Consider the following 23,300-nt stretch of genomic DNA (forward strand, 5'->3'; position numbering starts at 1 on the left):
TCAGAGGGTGCTAAAGTTACACAGGGAGAGGCTGAGTTGTGAGGCTCCGAGAAGAGGACTAGAGGGACAGCCACTAATGTCCAGCACCACCCACAGATGCCATCTTTCCTAAGTGAAGCACTCTTCCCACATGGCGTTAGCCTGGGGAGCTACCCTCACTCCACTCTGATGACTCCCAGAGGACCTGCGGTACCCAAGAGGTGAACACTTAAGATACTTCTAAGGGAATCAATTTCTTTGTCTTCTAAGTGTTACTCTTCACTCATATTAATTTGATTGAAAAGTGTTAATGATATCTTAACAGAGTCCCTGCTCTCTGCTTTCACTAAAAGCACTAAAGCACTTTTTTTATACCTTATTTAAAAAAAAAAAGCATATCCTCATTTATCCAGAACTTTATAATGGTACATGCCCTTAAAAACTTCCAGGCCCCCCAAATTTGGTATTAAGAAAAGATTCTAAAGACTGCGTTATATGTCCTTTTGCTTATCAGATGGTTTCTAATTCACTGCTTTCTATAAAACTGAAGTTTTCAATGAAGTTATTCATTGATTATCACTAAACATACTTGATAAAAGAAGATCAAGTAATTTTTGGAATATAAATAGAAACACGTTTAAAGAATTGAATGACATTATTATAACATACACTGCAACCTCACAGACTTTCTTTCTTTTTTTTTTTTTTTAATAAGCAAAGCTTCTCAGTACCTAAAAGAAAAAAGAAAGAAAGGAAGGGGCTGGATCCTATCTCATCCCTTCAATAAACACCATTCATCAATTTATACATAAATTAACTGGGAGAATGGCCCATCTATTTTATTAAGACACTTCCTGGGACATTTTACTTTTTATGTGTAATACTTATGAAAATGTATAATTTATGTTGCTATAATCAATTGTTATTAATAATTGTAATAAAATAAAATTTTCTTCTAGATTAGTTAACATTTGGAATGATGTAGCTTTTTACAGACAGTTTTGCATTTCTGCATGTCCTGTAACAGAGGTACTGAGTACCTCTGTTCAGCCCTATCTTTTCAGTACGTTAGCACAATAAACGTAGTGCAGCAGTCTTAGCAGTCGTAGAAACGGTGTATTACTCAGGAGCAAAGGGGAACCATGCATGCCGTACATTATAAAGGTTTAGGTTCCCTAAACTTACAGTTCCTCTTCGGTAATATAACCCATGGCATAATGCATCTGTCACCTGGCCTTCTTCCCATCACCCTGTGGGAACTGAGGCTCAGAGAACTCGCCCAAATGTTGGTACTCTGACTACTGCTGTTGTTGGGACTCGTGTTTTCTCCCAGCATGCATTAAACTGAGGCAGACCAACTTGTTAGACGTCATGTAGGGTAAACCTCAGACTCATTACTATTTCAGCAACAGTCACAGAAAATTTTAAAATAATGTAATTTCAGTATCACACACACAAACACATAAATGTATATGTGATTGGTTGCAAAGAAATATAATGGGGAATAAAAATATAGTAACATAAGATTCTACGAGAAGGCATAACAGAAATACAAGTTCAAAGAGAAAAAGTAATGATGCAAATTCTGTTAAAGAGGAGTACGTTCAAGTATTTTTAAATGGATAATGGTGGGGGGCAAACTGTTATGGTTAGAGTCTACTATATACAAAAGGTCCAGCAGAAGTAATGCCTGCTTGAGTGTGGTTGCTAGGGTAACAATGTAGGTGTACTAATTTACAGTTTTAATTTGAACATTCCACCTAAAATGTCATAAGGTGTGCTTGAGAGTGATATTGGTATGTTACAGAATTACATGTTTATGATTTTGTAAGAAAAAAGGGGCATTATTTGTGCCAGACCCTGTACTTTAAAAATCAGTGTAATAGTGAGTGATACGTATATAGCAGGTATACCCTAAATATTAGAGGAGATTTTAAAAAATGGATCATTCATCATCACCTGCCATGAGGTAGGGGCCATACCAGTTAGTATTTTGATGAATCTTCTTGCTCTAAGACATTTTAAGTGTTTCTTTACTACTAAAACTAGGTGTATGTTCATATTTTTTGCATGAAATCACAAAAAAGAGTAACATTAAAAGTGGGGTGAGTTAAAGAGTATAAAATAGGAGCTAAATTATTTTCAACAGATTTAATGTCAGCTTTTAATCGTAAACTATATATTTCGAAAGTACTTTGTAACTGGTGGTAAGTGATATGGAAAATAATTTTAATTCAAAGGATCTCAATATTTTTTTTTTTACCTTTCTTGTGGCACAGCAAACCAATATTCATGTTTCTTATCTCTCTGGGCATACTGTTGCATTGTTGCACTTGCTTGGGATACAAAAGTTTTCCTCATTGGTTTTCCAACTCTGAGACATAAGAATTTATGTAATTGATGCCTTCTCTTTTCTTTTAAAAGTGCCGAACCTAGAAATGAGACACACTGTTTATTCAAGTTTTATACACCATGCTTAAATAATTTAAATTAAATAATGCTTATCTCCAAGCTTCTGACAAATAATTACAGACTAATACTTCAATTTATTGGCACTCAGGTGAATTCTCTTAACTTGTATTTTTTTCCTTCAAAAGTATAGGTACAACAAGACTAATGAACTAACAGCCACATTATAAACTGAAATTATATCTAAAGATCAGGAAAAAATGTCAAAGCTTCAGGAACTCTTGTTACATTTTTGTTTGTAACAACCATACTAAAATAATTACATATACAAATACAGCCTTCTGAACATTGTCTATCAGCTTTCTAGAATAATAACCAAATAAGTCTACAGAATTTTTAAAGGTTTACTTTAATATAATGTTACAGAGAAAAATTTAATTAAAAAGATTTTAAAGCTTTTACATACATATTAAGGTGTGATTAGTCAGCACTATGCTAGATCCAGCCAACTGTTTAGACAGTTTATTAAGCCTGAATTATCACTGACTCTCCCAACCACAGAGTCAGACATAAGGCATCAAGGGTCTGACTATAAAGTTGAATTTAGAAATCTGGACATTAGTTAGCTTAATAAGGCATCATAGTGTAGAGGAAATACATAGTTACATTCAGGAAATCTGGGTACTAGCCATAGCTTTTTTCTGTGTAACACCGTGGAAGGCACATAATGTGAGCCTAAGTATTTGCACATGGTTAAAAAATAAACTTTTACCATCCATCCCAGTTATATTCCAGTTTTATATTTATTGAAGTTTTATTATAGAATTCATTAAAGAGCAGGAATATTTCCCTATTTTAGACTCTTAAATTACTTAAAATCAGATACTTAATTACCACACAGCCCTACCCCACAAAAAAGGGGAGGACGCCAAACAGCAACAATGGGGGATCTCTGTCTGAACATACCTACCAGCTTCTCTCCTTTCAGTGGTCTGTCATCACCGAGCCTCTCCCCAACCAACCCACCACAGTGAGAGGTCTACCACAATACTGGTTAACAGAACCCCTTGTTCCACCTTTCTCAAAGACTCTAAATATAAGGCAACCATCAGACACAAAGATATCAATAAAGATATTCCTGCCAGCATTCTTTATAGCACCAAAGATAGGAAATATCTTAAAAATAGGAACTGTTAATAACAATTGAATGTCTTAATAATATGGAAATGGGAAACATTAATGACAAAATATTCAGTGAAAAAAGTGAAATACAACACTATATACAGCATAATTCTGATTTCATATAAAAAATAAACACGTATACATACATACAAGTAACATCAAAGTTGTACATGTATATGAATATATACATAACACACCAAAGTTCAAAGATAAATGTACCAAATATTAATAATGATCATCTCTAGGTGATGAATTCCAGGTAATTTTTATGAATTTTGTAAAAATTCTCTATATTTAAAAAAAAGTCATCTTTAATGGACATTTATTAGCTCTGAATAAAGAAAAATATTACAAAGGAAGAAATATTCAATCTTTTATAGAGTTTGCTTTGAGTAAATGATTTTCTTAGCATTTACTGAATCTAATCTTTAGGTCTTCAGAATATCTAAGACGATAGAAAGAAAATTCAGTATTTAAAAAACTAAACCAAATCTACGTGCATTGCTGATAGAAATGTAAAATGGTGCAGGCACTGTGGAAAACAGTTTGGCAGTTACTCAGAAAATTAAACGCAGAATAACCACGGAACCCAGCAAATCCACTTTTGGGTATATGCCCCCCAAAAACTGAAAGGAGGGGCTCAAACAGGTATCTGTACTCCAGTGTTTACAGCAGCATTGCTCACAGAAGCCAAAAGGTTGAACCAACCCAAATGCCCATTAATGAATGAATACATAAAGACAACGTGATATGCATAATGGAGTATTATTCTTTAAGAAGGGAGGAAATTCTAACACATTTTACAACATAGACGAAACCTGAAGGCATTATGTATGGGAAATGAGCTACAAACAAAAGGACAGATATATGATTCCACTTACATGAGGTACTTAGAGACAAAAATTCATAGAGACAAAAAGTAGAATGGTGATTGCCAGGAGCTGGGAAAGGGGAGAATAATTTTTGTTTAATGGGTACAGTTTAGGCTTGGGAAGACGAAAAAGCTTTGGAAATGGCTGGTGGTGATAGCTGTACAACAAGGTGAATGTACTTATTGCCACTGAATTTTACATTTAAAAATGGTTAAAATGGTAAATTTTATTTTATGTATATTTTAATAATAAAAATTTGAATTTTGAAAAAATGAAAGAAATTTCATGTATAAACTGGATTGGCCTGGAATCACTATTCCAACAGACTATAAGAAATGTTACCTACGATATTGGAGCTGTACTCCATTAACCTATTAAGCGGAAGCACTGTATATCAGGCATAAAAGGCTATTTCTGTAATTTCCGTAAGTAAACAGTTCACCAGAACAAAACTGGAAATGAAAGTGGTGTTTTAATTTATCTGTAATGCTTCTGTTTAAAGGAAAACATTTAATCAAACAATGAAAGAACTTCTGGATACTGGACAAATTGAAAAAATAGATTTTATGTCTAATCGTACTTTGTTAAAAAGATGGGATTACAATTTTATCTATTACAAATTGCAATTAGGGTATTATATATACAATGAAAAAAAGACATTTTAATGTGGCAACACGCCAAAAACAAAGCAAAAAGGAGAAATCAAAGGTATTACAGAGCTTGTATGCATTTTCAAGAAATAAACTGTTTTAAAATAATAGAATGTGGTAAGTTGGGAATGTTTAAACATGGTGGAAAAGATGCTCATTATATGTATAATCTCCTGTGGGATGAGAAAAGTCAAGAAAGTAGAAACCAGAGAGGATCATGCTTGGCCCCAGAGAAACAGCAGCCACTAGATTCTTCCGCAGAGCAGCCTAAGATGGAACAGCTTTTGAGTCAGTGAGGAAGAGGGAGACAATATGCAACAATATGAACTTTACATACTCTTTACCACTTACCTTCTACATCAACAGTTGCTATTTTATGCTTAGTTTCTTTTTGTGACACCTGTTGAATATTTTCCCTTTGCTGTTTAGTTTGTTGCATAGTATGGGTTTTCCAGAGTTTCCGTAGCTCCTCTACCTCTGTCTCTGAGTCCTGATTTTGTTCCTTTCCTTGTTTTCCTTTGACAGTTTGTTTCTGTTTGAATTCTGTTGCTTTCCCACAAGGTATACTTTCTTTTTCATCCTCTTCTCGGTGTAGTGAATTCTCATTGAGAAAATCCTGGTCTGCATTACCTTTTATATCTATGCATTCTTCTTTAGGGCCTGATATTTCTTGAGTATTATCTGTAGGCTGATCTCCTTCCTTAGAGGCCATTTCAAGATTATTTAAATCAGTTTTAAGAGAAAGAGCTCCAGCTTCACTTGCAGAATGTCCAGAATCAGATTTTAATTGATCGGGAGTAGTGGCAGACTCGGACACGGCTGCCAAACACTGTATTCCACTCTGACTGACAGTCTGCACAGACTCTGATGATGCACCAGAGGATTTACCTTGTCGCAGCTCATCTGAAGAGACAAGCTCCTCCCGTATAGGAGAGAGTTCTGACTCTGTGAACACGTCTTCAGAAAGAGACTCCTCGGTGCTCCTAGGAGCAGTGCTGGCACTATCGTTACCCGCCTCGCGGATTCTGGAGTCTATTTCATCAGTATTACTTCTTGTCGTTTTCTTTGAATGGCAGAAGTCCCTTCCTGATAACTGATCTGATATTTCTCTGTCAGTAAACGAAATGGTAAGTTATTAGATTTTTAAAATTGTAGTCTTTTATTTTCCACGAACCTTACCACTAAATTAATATTCCAAAATAGGCTTTTCTAAAAGGATGTAGCATATGTCTCCTAACAGCATATCACAAATTTTGATTTATTCAAATAGGCTAAGTAATAGTTAAGATTTTACATCAATTGCTTAAGATACGGGAAACATCGATGTAAGATTTCCCGAATACACCTGAAGAGAAGATAATGATGTAAGTTTTGGGTGAAGCAAAATTCTAACTTAAAATTTATTCACTGATAGCATATGAAAAATTAGCTTAGGTAAAATTTTGATTAAAATTTAAATGTCTTAGTAAAGGAATACATTGATATTATACACACATGCACGCACAGTGCTTATTTACAACTAAGTAGAGATTAAAGTAAAATTTAGAGCTCCAATGCAAAGCTGAAAACCAACCTGAGCAGAACTGAGGCAAAAGTACTTGCAGGAATTCTTCAGGCTACCAGCAACATTTCGTAGTAAAAATTCTAAGAGAACTTGTTCAACTGAAGGGGTTGGGTATTAGATAGCTAAATGGTTTATAACTGCATCTAGATTTCCATGCTTAATGGCATTTGTGTATGTAAGTAATTTCAAACGTCTAAGTTCCAGAAGGAGGTAGTGCAAACATTTATAGCATGAAATACAACTCAGCAATTTAAAATGACAGTTAAAAATAGTTTCTGATAGGTGGAAACTGCATGAGTTCTTAGTGGAAAAACTATTAACATTTATGCAATTTTGAAAATAAAAACACTGAAAATAATTCAACATAAAAATAATTGGTTGTCTCTGGATAGTGTAGCTAACTCCTTTCTTCGTAGTCTACATTTTGGTATTTTTCAAATTTTCTATAATGATTAGGATGGGAACAATTTATTTTTACAAAAAGTATTAATTAGTTGAAGTCCAGTGCATATCTCTGCCTCTTGTATCTGATTCACCTTAAAAACACTTAAAAAGCCTTTAACTTGTGCTCTCAAATATGTAACAGTGTCATCTACTGGTGATCCACTCGTACTGCATACAGGGTAGGGCACAAGTAGGTTTACAGCTGTGAGTATGGGAAACAGTTTATTCTTGTATTTTTATTTATTAATTATTGTATTATTTTCCATTAGAACTGTAAACCTACTTTTTCCCTATCCTGTATATAGGTCTTGGAATTTGGCAAAGTTTTGAGAAACTGTACATGTACATTTAATAAGACCCTTAGAGAAGGTAAGATATAAGTAACAAACCTAATAGGATATATATATCTGTAAGTGCTGTAACCTTCAGTGTTAATATGCCAAAAGACTAAACACTTATTAATGCCAAAGACGCTTCTACTGATGAATATAGTTACAGAAAAAATACCTTTAAAATAACTTCCCAAGTAGTTTAAAAGAAAATCAAATCTTACACCTAATTTTTGCCATGCATGACATTACTGTGAAATACCACTTCATTTATATTTGTCACAAATACTGTTTTTAATCAATTCATAAAAAAGAACTGAATGTTATTTCTTTTTCAAGATATTAAAAAATATTAAGATCAAATGCATGGTCTTTCCAGGTAATATTCTGAATGATAAAACAGTGATCTGCAAGAGAAGGAGTCCCATAGCATCCTTGTACAATAATTATGGATCACTCAGCCTAAGAGAATCCCAAAATATAATGCAAATGGAAAAGCAGGGCAACAGAAAGTTAATCTTACCAATGATTGATACTATATAATCTTGTTTCTTTTAATTTAATCCTTTACTCCTTTACTTTTGTCTCATCCCCCTACCCACTCCAATAATCCTTATTTGCTGAAACGGACTTTGATGATCTATAAAAATTACTGACATTAGAGGATATCCTAGGAATTATCTCTATCTTGAAAGACGAGTTTATCAAGCCAAAATAGTATCTATTGAGTGAAAGGTATAATGAAGACTTCCTGAATAAGGAATTTTATTCTCCACAGGTGTCTTAACAACTCATGTAGTCTACCTCACAAACAAAAATAATTTGTTCCTCTCTACTGTAAGTTAGTTCTATCCCACAAGATTAATTTTAAAACAGCCTTCATCATCCCTGTGGGCTAATACAGGAATATACGAGGTTTGTCCAGAAAGTATCCAGTCATGTACTATGAAACGCAGAATCATTTATTGAAGAAGATACAAAATACAAGAAACACTGTACATAGGACAATGACACCTCAAGTTCCCTTCAAAGTTAGGACCTTCTTGAGGAAATCTGGTTCATTGGTAGCAGTTTGAATCACATCATCAGCAACTATGGCACGACGTTCCTTCTGCTCTGGTAGCAGAAGCTGCAGAACAAATTTTGCCACAACACTTTTCATGCCAAGATCCTGTGTCAAAATCTCGGGCACAGTACTTTTTGGAATCCCCAGATCAGCTTCTAGTTCTCGCACTGTCAGTCACCGATCTTTGCTAATTGCAGCCCATACATGTTCAACATTCTCAGGTGTTCTGCTGGTTGCAGGTCTTCCAGAATGTGGATCACTTTCAAGAGATTCGCAACCACCTCTGAAGTGTTTGTGCCACACTTTTATTTGCACTGCACTCTTGCAATATCCTCGAAAGCCTTCTGAATCATCTGAATAGTTTCCATGGAGGAATGTTCAAGCTTAATGCAAAATTTGATGCAGATTCCTTGCTCTACTTGCTTAGTCATTTTGAATGCAATGGTCACACAGTGCGCATGCTCACTCAATGGCATCTACCGCCCCCACTGACTAGTACAGTGAAGTGTGAATGTGTGTATTCCAGTCCACTCTCCTTGGCTGCCAGGTTACACTGATGTCACACAACTTGTTCTCGTTATATTAACAATAACAGGACTTTTTCTAGACAGACCTCGTGTATTTCAGAATCAGTTAAAGTGAAGCCAGTTTTTAAACTGTTGACAGTCATGTATGGAGAAATGCGGGAGTTTCTGTCTCTTGCATATCAATTTCCTTCCTTTCTACTTCTTTATTTCTTTGTATACCTATCTTTTAAGCTTCTCCTTTTATTTCATATTTCTCCCTTTTCTCTCTAGTCAGTCCTTTGGTGGACACTGCATGCAAAGGCTATGCTAACCTGTTGTCTCACACATGTTACCTGAATCACAGTCAGATAACCACACATCCCCTGACCAGTATATTCCAAGGCTAACTCTTTATAATTGTGCAATTTTTGGATCTTCTCCCCCATACTTTACACTTTTCTGAGAAAGCAGGACGCAAACATATAAAGCAACAGATCAAAAGCAGAAAGCTGCTCTGGCTATGGCAGTGTCAGGTTTTTGTTCACGTGGCCTCCCCAAGTCCCACCCAGATTCTGCAGGCTCTTGTGAGAAAAGTTAAAAGGCTACCCGTGATTACTTAAATCACCTTAAATTATTCATATAAATAATTTAGAATTCTGAATGCTACATCTGAATAAAAAAACTAGTAAACATTGCATTAAACTATTACTGTAGGTTACTTTTAAATATCCAGTTCTCTGACCAAATATACAAACATAAACCTAAAACAACTCCTAACTATTCTAAGTGCATTGAGAATAATCTTTTCAACACTACAGATATTTTTGCTTCATTATTAATAAAATGAAAAGCAGCTATAATAAAAATACTTAAGAGTATTAGACTACGGTCAACTATCTAAATGCAATAAAACTGCAAAGGAGTATAAAAAACACTCTTACATGGGTAAGGATTCCTTTATTTTGCTATCCAAAATTTCTTTGTACATTGCAGCTGACATCACCTCTTCCATTGGACACATGATCCCATATTCCTCACAGCCATTCTCTTGAACCAAAGGGTCAGTTTTATGTGGATCAAACATTATATTATTTGGTGTAACTAGCAGCACACCACTGACTGTGCCCTAAGATAAAAAGAAAATAATGTTTAATCTTCAAAGTTTAAATTTTTGAAAAGTATTCTAGCTATTTTTACTAATTTTCTTCTGATGTTAGGCCATCTACTAAATAAAACCAGTACATTCAAGCACTAAGGCATTCTCATGGAAATATTAATAAAACACAAATTTTCCCAGGAAATTCTCCTCTTTAGTGGAGGCAAAATAAAAATGAAAATTATATTCACTCTTAATCACAGTCAGGTATAAAATCTGCAACCTCAGTAAAATGCTGAGCTATACCAGCAAGATAACGGCAGTGATGTAAGAAGGGACTGTAAACTACTCTAAGGCATGAGCCATGTTTTACATTAATTTTCATGCTGCTTCCTGTGTTGTTCCCTCACTAGAGGTACCAAATATAGTTTTATGTACACAATGCAGGTTAATAAATAATGTTGACAATTTAATCCACTATAAAAGGAAAATAGTATAATCTCTTTTAAAACATCTTTTTAAAAAATCTTTTTCATTTGACACTGATACTGCCTCGGAATGTGACCTTGAGTAGCAAGCAAAGCCTCAGGGCCTCAGATTTTTAATCTATAACAGGAGTATCAAACTCATTTTCACTGGGGGCCACATCAGCCTCGCAGTTGCCTTCAAAGGGCCGAATGTAATTTCAACTCCTTAACAGTTAAGGAGTAGTTACATTTATACAGTCCTAAAATGATTTTGGCCCTTTGAAGGCAACTGCGAGGCTGATGTGGCCCCTGGTAAAAATGAGTTTGACACCTCTGATCTACAAAATTAGGTAGATTAGATGACCTCCCAGGTATACTGTAATCACTTAAATTTAATTGTAAAATATATGAAATTTGAAATACATTTACACAAATAGTGAATATTCACTATTGGCAGAAGGAGTCCGACCCTCTCACTTTACAAGGAGCAAACTAAAATCCATAAGAAGTCAATCGCACTAATATTAGCTAATTTACTGAATGCTTTGTATGAATTATGCTTTATATACATTATTGTTCATTTGATCATCAAAATCAACTCTGAGATGAGCAAACATATGAGAAATTAAGGTTGAGAAAGACTGGACAACTTGGCCAAAAACAGTAACACAGCTAGTTAATAAGTGGTAGAACAAGATTCAAAATGCAGGCAGTGTGTGCTTTTACTACAGTCCCTCCACATTAGCGTAACAAACTACATAATCGCTTCAACTCCAGTGCCAAATACATGATACCTTAATCCATTTTTTCAAACTCCCATTTCACTATATTCTGAAAGTATAAAAATGAAGAACCAGACAGAATTCTAAAAATACACCAAATAGTTACTTCAAAGTTGTCTTGTTGCTTTTATTAAGAAAAAGAAAAACTTCAATCCCTTTTGATTTGGTATCACACCCTCCTTCCAATTCCATGCTCAGCTCTGTGAATTTACTTGGTTTAAGAACATAAAACTATTTTTTAAAATAATCAAGTAAAAAAATCCTACTAAAAATGGTGACTTAAGCACAAGTGGAAAAAAGCTATTACAAATGTTCAAGGTAATAAAACATGCTTATCATTTACAGTAACTGTCTGCAATACTGGAGAGAAAATATATTCATTTTGGTGGGGAAAGGGAATCAATCTGAAACTATGAATAGCATTTCTTTTTGTTCAGGCCATGGGCAACCTAAATAAGTAATTTCATATAAACCATCACTTAATCATCTTTTGATTAATATTTTAAATAGATTAACATACATCAGTCTGTATTCCTGGATCACATGCCAACTCAGGCCAATGAGAGACGGTAAAGTATGTTGTAGGAACATTTACATTGCCCGGGTATAATCCAAGAAATAGATAATCAGGAGTAGAGTATATACAATGTAAGAATACCTTGTTATATATTCCATATGTTCAAGAATTTAGAAGAAAGATTATGCAAGTAAGTAGGGACCATGGAAATATAAGAGATCCACCCTGAACTTTGATGAAAAATACACTAGATAGAACAGCAGGTCAGACATGGGAGAAAAACAATAGTGAACATAAAGATATAGAAATTGAAATTGCCCAAAACAAAGAGAGCAGAGTACCAGGGGTCTATGAGAGACAACCTTGAGAAGCCTAAACATGCATAATCTGAGTTCCCAAAGAAGAGGGGAGAATGGGAGAGAAAAAAATATTTGAATATGGCCAAAAGTTTACTAATTTGAGGAAAGCTATAAACTCATGGATCCAAGAAGCTACATGAACCTCAAGCAAAACAAAGAAAGAAAGAAACAAATACCAAGGCGCATCAAATCAAATTGCTCGAAATGAGTGATAAACAGACCATCTTAAATGCAACAAAGAAAATATTATATTTTGTAGAGAACACCAAATACTAAAACAACAGAAGACTTCTCTTCAGAAACAATGCAAGCTAGAGAATGGTGGATTTCTGAAAGAAAGATCTTTAAAATTCTGAGAAAAAAGAAAAGCCTGTCAATCTAAAATTCTATGCCCAATGAAAAGATCTTTCAAATACAAAGAAATGACTGAAGATGCAGAATAGCAGATAAGCTTATAAAAATATGCTCAACATTGTAAGTCGTTAGGGAAATGCAAATTGAAACAATGAGTTACTGCTGAAGACCAGTTAGCATGGCTCAAACCTAAAGCACTGACAACAGTGAATGCTAGTGCAGACACGGGGCAACAGCAGCTCTTACTGCCTGCCTGCAGGAATGCAAAATGGTACAACCACTTTGGACGACATCTTGGGAGTTTCTCGAGAAGCTAAAGATAATCTTACCATATGATCTAGAACTACTGATAGCAACAACACTCCTTTCTACCCCAATGAGGTAAAAACTTATGTCTACAAAAAAACCTGCACGTGAATGTTTATAGTGGCTGTATTCATAAGTGCCCTGATTTTGAAGCAAACAAGATGTCCTTCAGTTGATGAATACATAACATCCACACAGTGAATTATTATTCAGCAATTAAAAAAAAAAAAGACCTGCCAAGTCACAAAAAGATGTGGAGGACTCTTAAATGCACACTGCTAAGTGAAAGCAGACAATGTGAAATCCTACGATCGTACTGTATGACTCTAACTACGGGACACTCAACTATTGAAATGGCAAAACTATGCAGTAAGATGATTAGTAGTTTCCAGGGGTTGAGCAGGGGAAATGACTAGCAGAGTGTGCAGGATTTTCGGGGCAATGAAACTCTACTCTATGATACTGTAACGGTGGGTGGATGTCATTAGTTGTCAAAGCCCACAGAATGTACAACACAAAGAGTGGATTCTAATGTAAGGTATGGAAATACATTTTAAATATAAAGACAGAGGCCAAAAGTAAAACAACAAAAAAGATAAACCATGCTAACACTAATCAAAAGGGATCTGATGTGACTGTAAGTATCCACAAAGTAGATTACATAGCAAAAATATAACCAATAATGAAATAAATCAATTCATCAAGACAATATAATAATCTTAAACATTTTTATGCCTAATGGCAAAGCTTCAAAACACACAAAACAAAAACAAAAATGAAAGAAGAAACAGACAACTATAGTGAGATTATTTCAATATCCTCCTGTCAATAACTGATAGAATAAATAGAAAATCAGTAGGAATACAGAACACTATCACTCAACTTGAATTAACTGACATTTACAGAACAGTCCTCCCAATAATAGCAGAATACACATCAATTTCAAGTACACATGTAATATTTATCAGGATATACCACATTCTGGACCATAAAATAAGTCTTATATTAAGCCTTCAAAAGTAGCATGTTATCTAACCATATGGAATAACATTAGAACTCAATGAAAAAAGATATTTTTAAAAATCCCCAAATGTTTAGAAACTAAACACCCTAAAAATTCCATGGGCCAAAGAAGAAATTCTTTGCAGTACCTGAAGTTTATTTTCTAACTCTGTGTTACTTTACTATATTCCCTCTGCAGACTTGGTATCCTTTGTTTAGTAAAGCAGAAAGGTATAGGATATAAAACACAGAATCAAACTCAGTTTGCATTATGGCCACGAAAGAGACTTGGATTTATTAACCTTTTCTGTTATTTATTTTTCCTGTGAAGGAGGAATAGGACCACCTATTGCACAGGATTATTTTGAGTTGGTAAAATTATTAAAACACCAAAAAGCAGTTTCTAGCATCTGTAGTCAATAAATGGTAGTTATGTAGTTATCTTCCTATTCGTGTGTTAGACTAACTCTGCAAGGGTTAGCACTTCAAAGAATGCCCAAGAGCAGTCACTTTGTATCAGCTTTTTGAGATATTCTACCAACAGCAAGTTAACTGCACCCGAGTGCTGTAAATTTAGTTACATCCCATTGCTTTTAACAACTTGCAACAGACCACCAGATTGTTAGTTATGAGCAAAGTCCACACTAACTCAAACTAGTAGTTCCACTAATACTTTTTTAAAAATATTTAAGCACCTGCTGATGTGGGTGACTTGCCAAACTGTCATATTTTAGTAATAAATAAAGCATAATTAAAAGTAGTTTCTAAGGTCCTATTTGTTACCTTGCCTCTGGTAATATATTTGCAATTAATTTTTAGAAACTTCTCAGTAAATGCTTCTTCCTCCTCAGAAGTCGAAGACACAACTCGTGCAGGTCGAATACCAGTAAAAGTAGAGGAGGGAGTAGTTTCTTTCAGGTGGACTACATCTGGATTCTTTAAGGAAAGAAAGGAAGAAATGAAAGTACTTCAGAGAAATGGATAAAAGTAAGTACATTATTAAAGTCCAATGAATAGCTTTCCTCAATAAGTGTTCTTCCTTCTCATCACGTTCTGGAGGTCAGTCCAAAATGCTCTTATGTAAAAAATACAGGGACGAATGGCAATGTTCTCACACTCAGTAAAGATCTCTAACACAGCTTACACTTACAACTTACATTTTCAATGGTCCTTTAATGGGGGATATACATATGAGTCTTTTGGAGAAGGTCGAAAACTACATTTCTTGTATCCCCAGCCCCACACATATAAATACCAAACACAAAGACACTTGGACAGTCTCTCCCCAACCCCCTCTTTCTTTCAGTAGCTTCCGAATTAAACCACTGATACTGATAAGGCCATTTGCTGTATACTTCAGGTGTTGGGAGCAAAGAAAAAGTAGAGGGCTTGTCTGTGATGCCTAGGAATTTAGCAGAACCTGTTCACTGAACAAGCATTTAAAAAATATAATATATACATAGAGAGAGAAATAAGAAGTGGGATGTAGGGAGTGGGAGAGAGAGCGGGGAGAAAGGTGTGTTAGTGACTAGTTTAAGGATGGCATATGTGAGAACAATTCTTGAAGCATATGCAATATTTAGCCTCTTAAAACTGTCCTGATATTTCTAACTATATATTTAACTTCTTTCTGTCATGACATTTCTAACTAAATATTTAACTTCTTACAAGTCTGCTATTACTTGTAATTAATGTCTATTTTCAGGTATATAACTTCAAGATATCAATGAATTATATGATTATGATTAAAATAGAAGGGGGTTTATTTTACTAGTTGGTAGGCAAATTTGGGGTAAAACTGAGGGACAGAAAAGGGTCCCACAGCTTCCTAGTCAGGCAAGATGCTGCAGTCAAGGCTTTTCAGAATTCTGCTTTAGGGTTTAAAACGCAAGCTAAAGTAACCTAACGCTACACTGTGCTCCTTTGTCACTGACCCTGGTAAGTACATCTCTTTTTAAGTCTCTTGGGAAAATGCCATGCCCATGTTCATGTTCAACAAGGTATTCTTCCATCATTTAGCCCAGCAATGCCTATCATTAATGCCTATCATTATAATCAGACTTTCATTCTCATCAGTGATGAGAGTTAAGTGTTAACATGTATATTCTTTTCATGTGATTACATTCTAAAGTACAGTGTTGTCATATTTATGCAAATAAGATATCTAACTAATAAACACTTGAAAAAGACACCACTTCCTCCCTCCCTCCCTCTCTCTCTCTCATACACACACACATATCTCTGGGCAAGAAGAAAATAGTTATGAATAGTATTATGTACTTTAATTCATGAAAAATGTAAAACTAGTTTAATACTAGAGCTTAGAGATGAATAACACCTAATAATCCATGGGCAAATTAAAATTGATAATCTGTGTTTTATTACTAGTAAGCCATTTAGTATCCTAAACTTTCGGTGCAAATTGGGGAAACAAGAAAAACAATGTCTCCTAAAGTCAGCAGAGCAACACAGAGAATCTCGCACAGGAGCCCAGCCACTTCATGCAGGCAGAGCCTTTTACATATAAACATAATCCTTACAACATTATGAAAACAGGAAATGAGTAGTATTAATTTACGCAGCAAAGGCACAACAATATATTCCTTTTGGAGAGATTTTATTCAAAATTATTAAATAAAGTTTGGTCCCTTGAAATTCATTTGTAAAATAACTTATATAAAACACTGGTTCCTTAAAAATGCTAAATTAACCCATTATTAATTACTTGGGATTAATACTTGGGAGAATGATTAAGATTATAATAAATTATTTTTTAGAAGACAGTGTGTCAAAAATGAACTCAAGAGTTCTAAGTACTATATAAATATTCACAGAAACTGAAATAAAAATCAAATGAACATGAACTTCCTATCATGACACTCTCATGTTTGTTAGATAAAACTTCTTCCTTAATCAAATTATTACATGGTATTTATAAGACTGAACTGGTGAATATCCTTGGACCAATACCACCAATAGTAAATTAATTCAAGCTGTCTGATTTAATGTTTTACAAATTTAAGTAACAATAAAAAAGGTAACATTTTGTTTAACAATAGTCAAAGTAGGACTAAAAAACGTGATGATATATACATGTACACTAAAATTGCTTCATAGTATCTTTAGAAAGTAGGGACACTTACAGTGGTCTTATCAAATTCAGCCTCGGAAGATGTTGGTGACAGGGGACTTATGGGGCTTAGGGATGGAGAGCTCTCGACACTGGAGACATATTCAGGATCAGGAACATATAAAACCTGGAAGAAAACATTCACACAAAATAAATGTGAATGATCAGATGGTGATTTATTAGCAAGAACCATTAATGACCTTCAGCAATAAATAGAAAGAATAAAAATCTTCAGATTAAAAAAATATTTATTACCATAATAATTCTAATAAAATAAGAAAACAAATATTTAAATTAATTAGAGAAAGTCTAATAATACATACTGTCAAGGATAAGATGGGGAAACAATAATTGTTTTATACTATGAGAGTTCCTCTTAAAAGACAATCTTGCAATAGCTAGCAAAATTTAAAATGCACGTATCATTACAGCAATTTTACTTCAAGGAGTTTATTCTATAAAAATATCTGTATATAAAGAAAAAGAAGATATGTTCCCTACAGCAATGTTTACAATAGCAAAAGAGTAGAAATAATTAGTAGCTTATAATGCCTAAACTTAAATATATAAGTACAGTGCAACACACCACAAATGAAAAACTCTGAGATCATACTGTGCTTATATAAAATTTTTTCCAAAGTCCAAGTTAAATTGAAAAAGAAAGGCTAGAATATTTCTGGAAGGGGATACAAATTAGTAACTGTGATTGTTTCTAGAAAAAGAAAGTAAAAGTCTGAGATAGGATAACTTAATCTTTAAAAATGTTTGAATTTTTTAGCATGTATTACTTTGGATATTTTAAGAAGCTCTTTAAAACTAAATTTAAAAGACAATTCAAAATAATTTTCAATATGTATTAAGAAAAATTCATTTGGATACAAGTGACAGTTAATCTTCCACAAAAAATCTGATTTGTTCAAACCATGCATGAAATTATTATTCTTAAATTTTCTCAATTATTAGCTTTGCTGCAATGAATGCTCTCTGTATTGTTACTTAATGCTTCTAAACACCAATGCATTAAAAAAAGATACCTGTCCAGTAACAACTGCTCGGGAGAATAACTTATTTAATTGAACAAGTTCATTTGGTGTTGTATCAAACTTCAGCGATATACTATTCAACGAATCCCTTGATTCAACCTGTTGAAAAGAAAACATAAATTATTCTAATCTGTTAAAATAGAAAAAGTCACCTAGGAGGTTTACTGATTATTAATATATTTATGGACCAATCTTAAATTTGATTAACAAGTTGTATTTCCATCTTTAGAGACAGGATAACTTGAGAAATTCTATGTTTTGTTAGCAAATGATCTCAACTTATTATGATAGAGTATATGCTTTATCATAATACATTACAATTACATGTGAGCCTCTACTTTAAGCGATTTCAAAATACAAAATATAATTTATAAAACACAAGTGATTTTTATTTTACACAGACTTTAAAACAATATACTATTTCTTTAAAAAGTTTCTAAAACATGTAACTTCTAGAAATATCCGATTTTATTTTAGCAACATATGCCTGTTTTACAGAATCATAGATAAAGAACAATCTGACAGCTGTCAGATGGGAGGCCCCATTGCAGGGCTAGGTGGAAAGGTGAAGGGATTAAGGGGGGAAAAAGAAAAACCTCACAGACATGGACAAGAGTATGATGATAACCAAAAGGAAGACAGGGGTGTGGGGGGAGGTAGAAGAGGGCATAGGGGGACTAAATGGTGATGGAAGGAGACTTGACATGGGGTGGTGAACACACAATACAATATACAGAATTCATCATACAATTACAACATAGAATTGTACACCTGAAACCTATATAATTTTATTGAGCAGTGTCACCCCAATAAATTTAAAAAGTATGCCTGTTTTAAACTTAAATTGCTATCTCTAATGATCTTATGTATAGATTCTGCCATTTAAATGTATACATTAGAAAATATATTTGAGCCCTGACCAGTGAGGCTCAGTTGTTGGGCACCGTTCTACAAAGCAAAAGTTTGCCCGTTTGATTCCTGGTCAGGGCACATGCCCGGGCAGGGGGCGTAGGAGAGGCAAACCAGTCGATGTTTCTCTCCCTCTAAAAGTAAATGAGGGCCCTGCCTGATGTGGCTCAGTAGATTGAGTGCCAGCCTGCAAACCAAACTAAAAGTAAATGATATCTTTTTTTTAAAAAAAGAAAATATATTTGAACCAAAGTTGAGCAATCTCTTTCTGAATCATTAATATATTTTAATGATCATATTATATAAATTTTAAGTCATGGGATTCTGCCAATTATCCTGAAAGAAAAAGTCATTTTGTCAGGCCGAAATAATTTTAGGACTGTATAAATGTAACTACTCCTTAACTGTTAAGGAGTTGAAATTACATTCAGTCCTTTGAAGGCAACCGTGAGGCTGATGTGGCCCCAGTGAAAATGAGTTTGACACCTCTGCTCTACATCTAAGGCATTAGGAGAGCTTTGTAGAGAACAAATTTAAGCGCAACTAACTGGCTTTAGTTCACAAGAGATTTACAATCTAATTGGAAAATAAGACAAAAAAGGTCCTATAAATGACACAACAAGTGTACTAGAAGTTCTGAGTATAAATAGAGCACCATATTTGCTCCATATTGTTCAGGAAAGACTTTACAGAAAAGATTTAAAGCAAGATCTGGAAGAAGGGATAGGAATTTGAGCAGCAGAGAGAAGAGAACATTCAAAGTAAAGAGTTCAGAAATGAGACATTTGAAGACAGAAAAGGATAAAACATATTTGTAGGATACTGTCTCTTTCTCCAAGCCATCCAGAGTATACTCATGAATTTAAGATTTTAGGAAGGTAAGTAGCTAGTTAAATCTCAAAAAAAAGGATGAGATTAAACAGGCATTTAGAATTATGCTATAGAAGACTTTGAAAGTCAGGAATAGTAGGTATATATGTGGGTGTAAAAACAATAACTAAATATATTTTAATGGTTTTATAAAACCAAAGTTATGCCAAATATATGAGGTAATAATCTAGTTCTGCTTCCTTCCTCTGTGCAAACCTTGTCTATGCAATGAGTTGATTTATGTCCTACCTTATTGAGACAGTATATGTAAAAGCTCTCTGTAAACAAATTTTATTTTGCAGTAACATCTAAATTTACAAAATACTTTTTATCAATTATCTTTTACAAAGTACTTTTATTAATTATCACACATTTTGATCTAACAATGATTCCATGAAATGAGGTGATAAAAGTAATAAAAAACCAGCAATACTTATAAAACAAGAAAGTTACATGGCCCCAGTGGCATCTTAGATTAGTGGAAACAGGTCTAGCATTAATGAGGCCATAGAACGAATGCTGAAAAACAAACATAATACTACTGCAGTAGACCAGGTTCAAGGTAATGAAAATGTAAAGAGATTAAGGCATGAGATTTTCACAAAAGACTCAACAGAAGACAATTATTCAGTGAGGCTGTGATAATGATGACAGTAGCAGGTCGGGGGAGCAAATGTTAATGAGCCACAGATGCTGGATCTTCAAACTCTAACCTGGATGAGTAACAGACTGAAGGGAAATGGAAATTTAAAACACTGAGAGTTGGGCAAGGATGGAGAAAGAATAAGTAAGTGGTTTGCTACTGTGTTAATTATGAAGTGGTAGTAGGGAACACAAGCATCTAGAAAGGAAGCACACTCAATTTAAGTTTATAATATGCTTTAAGGAGATATTTTTCTTAGATAGCAAATGTAATTCTACCCTAAATTATCTGGTTCCTAACATTTTAAAAATACTTAAAATATCAAATTGTGAATTATACAATATATGAAAATAAAGTATAACTTAAGGTTTTGATAATTGGTTAAATTTTATGGATTCATGGAAAACAGTTAAGATTCAAACATTGGAAGGTTTCACTACAACACAAATGCATAGATTGTTTTAAATTGTTATTTTCTTAATACATTATGTTACCATACTAGAAAAACACAAAATAACACAAAATTAAGCTCAGTTACAATAAATGCTTTATAACATACCAACATTATCTAAATAAGCAAGATTTACATTCCGCCAAATAAACAGCACAGCAAACACTAAAGTCAATTTCTTACTTCACTTTTCCACAGTAACCAGAAATGTGAAAAGCTGGCTGCAGGGAGATCTGAGGGTCATTTCTGAAGAAAGAAAGCAGCTCCACTTTCAGAGCTAAAAGAAACTTAGCTATAAATTAGTATAAGTAATCTAATGTGAGAGGTTATTCTGGAAGATTAATATTAACTTATCTTTTAAGTATTGTATCTGCCATTTTCATTATCATTAGCACTGCTGAGAATAAAATGAAGATCACATTTCTAAAAAAGTTAGTATTTTCTTAAAAGCCTAACCTAATAAAAATTATTATAGCATAGGAACTTTGATTCCAATAAAGTACCATCTTTGCATCACACTTAATTTCTCTTCAAAGAAAAAAATCCTAAAATACAATAAAAAATTCAACTATTATTAATAAAACAGTCATCAAAGTGAGGTACAGATTTTTAAATAAGGCAGTTCACGGCCCTGGCTGGGTAGTTCAGTTGGTTGGAGCATTGTCCTGATACATCAAGGTTGCAGGTTTGATCCCCGGTCAGGGTACATACAAGAATCAACCAATGAATGCATAACTGAGTGTAACAAAAAATCAACATTTCTCTCTCTTCCCTTCTCCCCTTCCTTCTCCTCTTCCTCAAATCAATAAATAAAATTTCTTTTTAAAAAAAGGCAATTAACAACCCTTGTCTCATTTACAGTATAAACAAAGAATATTTTAAGTAAGACTAGTGCAAAGATAAATCAGCTTTTTCAAAAGCAAATAACTTACAGTATACTCAATAGTCCCTTTAGGTTTCTGAAAAGACATTCGCCTCCCATCTTTCTTGTCTAGGGTCTTCTTTTGGCCAGTGTCTGGAAAAAAAATATACATATATGAGGCAAACTCCTATTAAATTCATGTCCCTTTCAGAGTAATATTAAAGACTGCTAAATAGAGCTCACTGAGCTGATATCTATGATATCCACAAGTAATACAGCTTGTTCACTGGGATTCTCTGCTCTAAAATACAATCAACTGTAAAAAAAGGGAATGTACTTCCTCCCTGCTTGCTCTAAGGACTGATCAGCGTGAAATGCTAATAGGTGGAAGTAAATTCAAAACATAAATAACTGTCAGCAGAAAGGAAGTTATAAAAAACTAAATTATGCATCATTTCTTTCAACACATCTAACCCAATTAGTTGAAAATACATATACTTATTATTAACCAAGCCAAGTCGAAAAAATATAACATTGGTCCTCGCAGGAGAATAGCTCTACTTCTACAATCCAATGAATCTAGAAATATTTAATTGTTCACCCTTTGCTTCAATCTTAACTGACATTTTGACCACACTAGAGTTTGTTTATGTGTACCTAATTAGCTCAGTTGGCTAAATGGCTCTAATGAAGCATTAATAATAAAAATAATACTAATAATCAAGTCTAAATCCCAAAACAGTCAGCTCTGCAATACCTAAAAACAATCCTAATATGTTCCTGATCAGCGAGGCTAACCCAAGTCTCTGTTATTAATCACATAGCATCTTCACGTTTTCTTCATAACACCTAGCACCATTTAAGTTTCTTTTTTAAATCTCTTCCACTAAACTGTAACCTACATACACCCTTCTTGCTTGGTTCCACAGAGCCCCCTTGGTATCTAACAAATGGCTCGCCACGTGGCAAGCATCCAATTTGAATGAACTAATATTCTGAAGCAACAACTTGAACCGTACCTAGAACTACCTTATAATTTGTCATTAGTTTTCCATAAAAAAGTGAAGAAACAATTATGGCTCATCCATTGAACTCTAGGAGGATACATTAATCTCCATCCACGCCAGGAAATTCCAGTGTGCAGCCAGTGCTGAGACCCAGTGCTCTTCAACAGTACTGGCCAATGATGTGCTTCTGCAGTAACAGACATGCTTTCTGTCTACATTGCCTAATGTGGTAGCCACCAGCCTTGTAGTTTCTGAGTACATGAGATGTAATTAGTGAAAGTGAAAACTGAGCTTTTTAATTTCACTCAAATTAATTAAAACTAAAATAGCCACATGTGCCTAACTGTTACCATATTGGACAATGCAGATATAAAATCTAGAATCCGGATTCCTCAATTCAGTTCCTCACTAGTCACACTTCAACTGCTCAATAACCACATTTGCCTAGTGACTACCACACTGACAATAAAAATAGAGAACATTTCCATCATCACAGCAAGT

General features: G+C 34.1%; 1 protein-coding gene across 13 annotated transcripts in view; it reads right to left on the reverse strand.

Moving 5' to 3' along the window:
* OXR1 (oxidation resistance 1) overlaps positions 1-23,300 on the reverse strand; it is a 359,160-nt gene that overhangs the window by 34,843 nt on the left and 301,017 nt on the right. For all 13 annotated transcript variants that reach the window (XM_053929506.2, XM_053929507.2, XM_053929508.1 and 10 more), the window contains 7 exons: positions 21,863-21,945; positions 18,049-18,156; positions 17,028-17,141; positions 14,668-14,820; positions 9,943-10,127; positions 5,444-6,201; positions 2,243-2,411 (listed from right to left, as the gene is read on the reverse strand). In XM_053929506.2, the coding sequence (XP_053785481.1) occupies positions 2,243-2,411; positions 5,444-6,201; positions 9,943-10,127; positions 14,668-14,820; positions 17,028-17,141; positions 18,049-18,156; positions 21,863-21,945 (1,570 nt within the window). The remainder of the gene's footprint in view (positions 1-2,242; positions 2,412-5,443; positions 6,202-9,942; positions 10,128-14,667; positions 14,821-17,027; positions 17,142-18,048; positions 18,157-21,862; positions 21,946-23,300) is intronic.

Source organism: Desmodus rotundus, chromosome 8 (genome assembly GCF_022682495.2).
Source record: "Desmodus rotundus isolate HL8 chromosome 8, HLdesRot8A.1, whole genome shotgun sequence".
Taxonomy (NCBI): domain Eukaryota; kingdom Metazoa; phylum Chordata; class Mammalia; order Chiroptera; family Phyllostomidae; genus Desmodus; species Desmodus rotundus.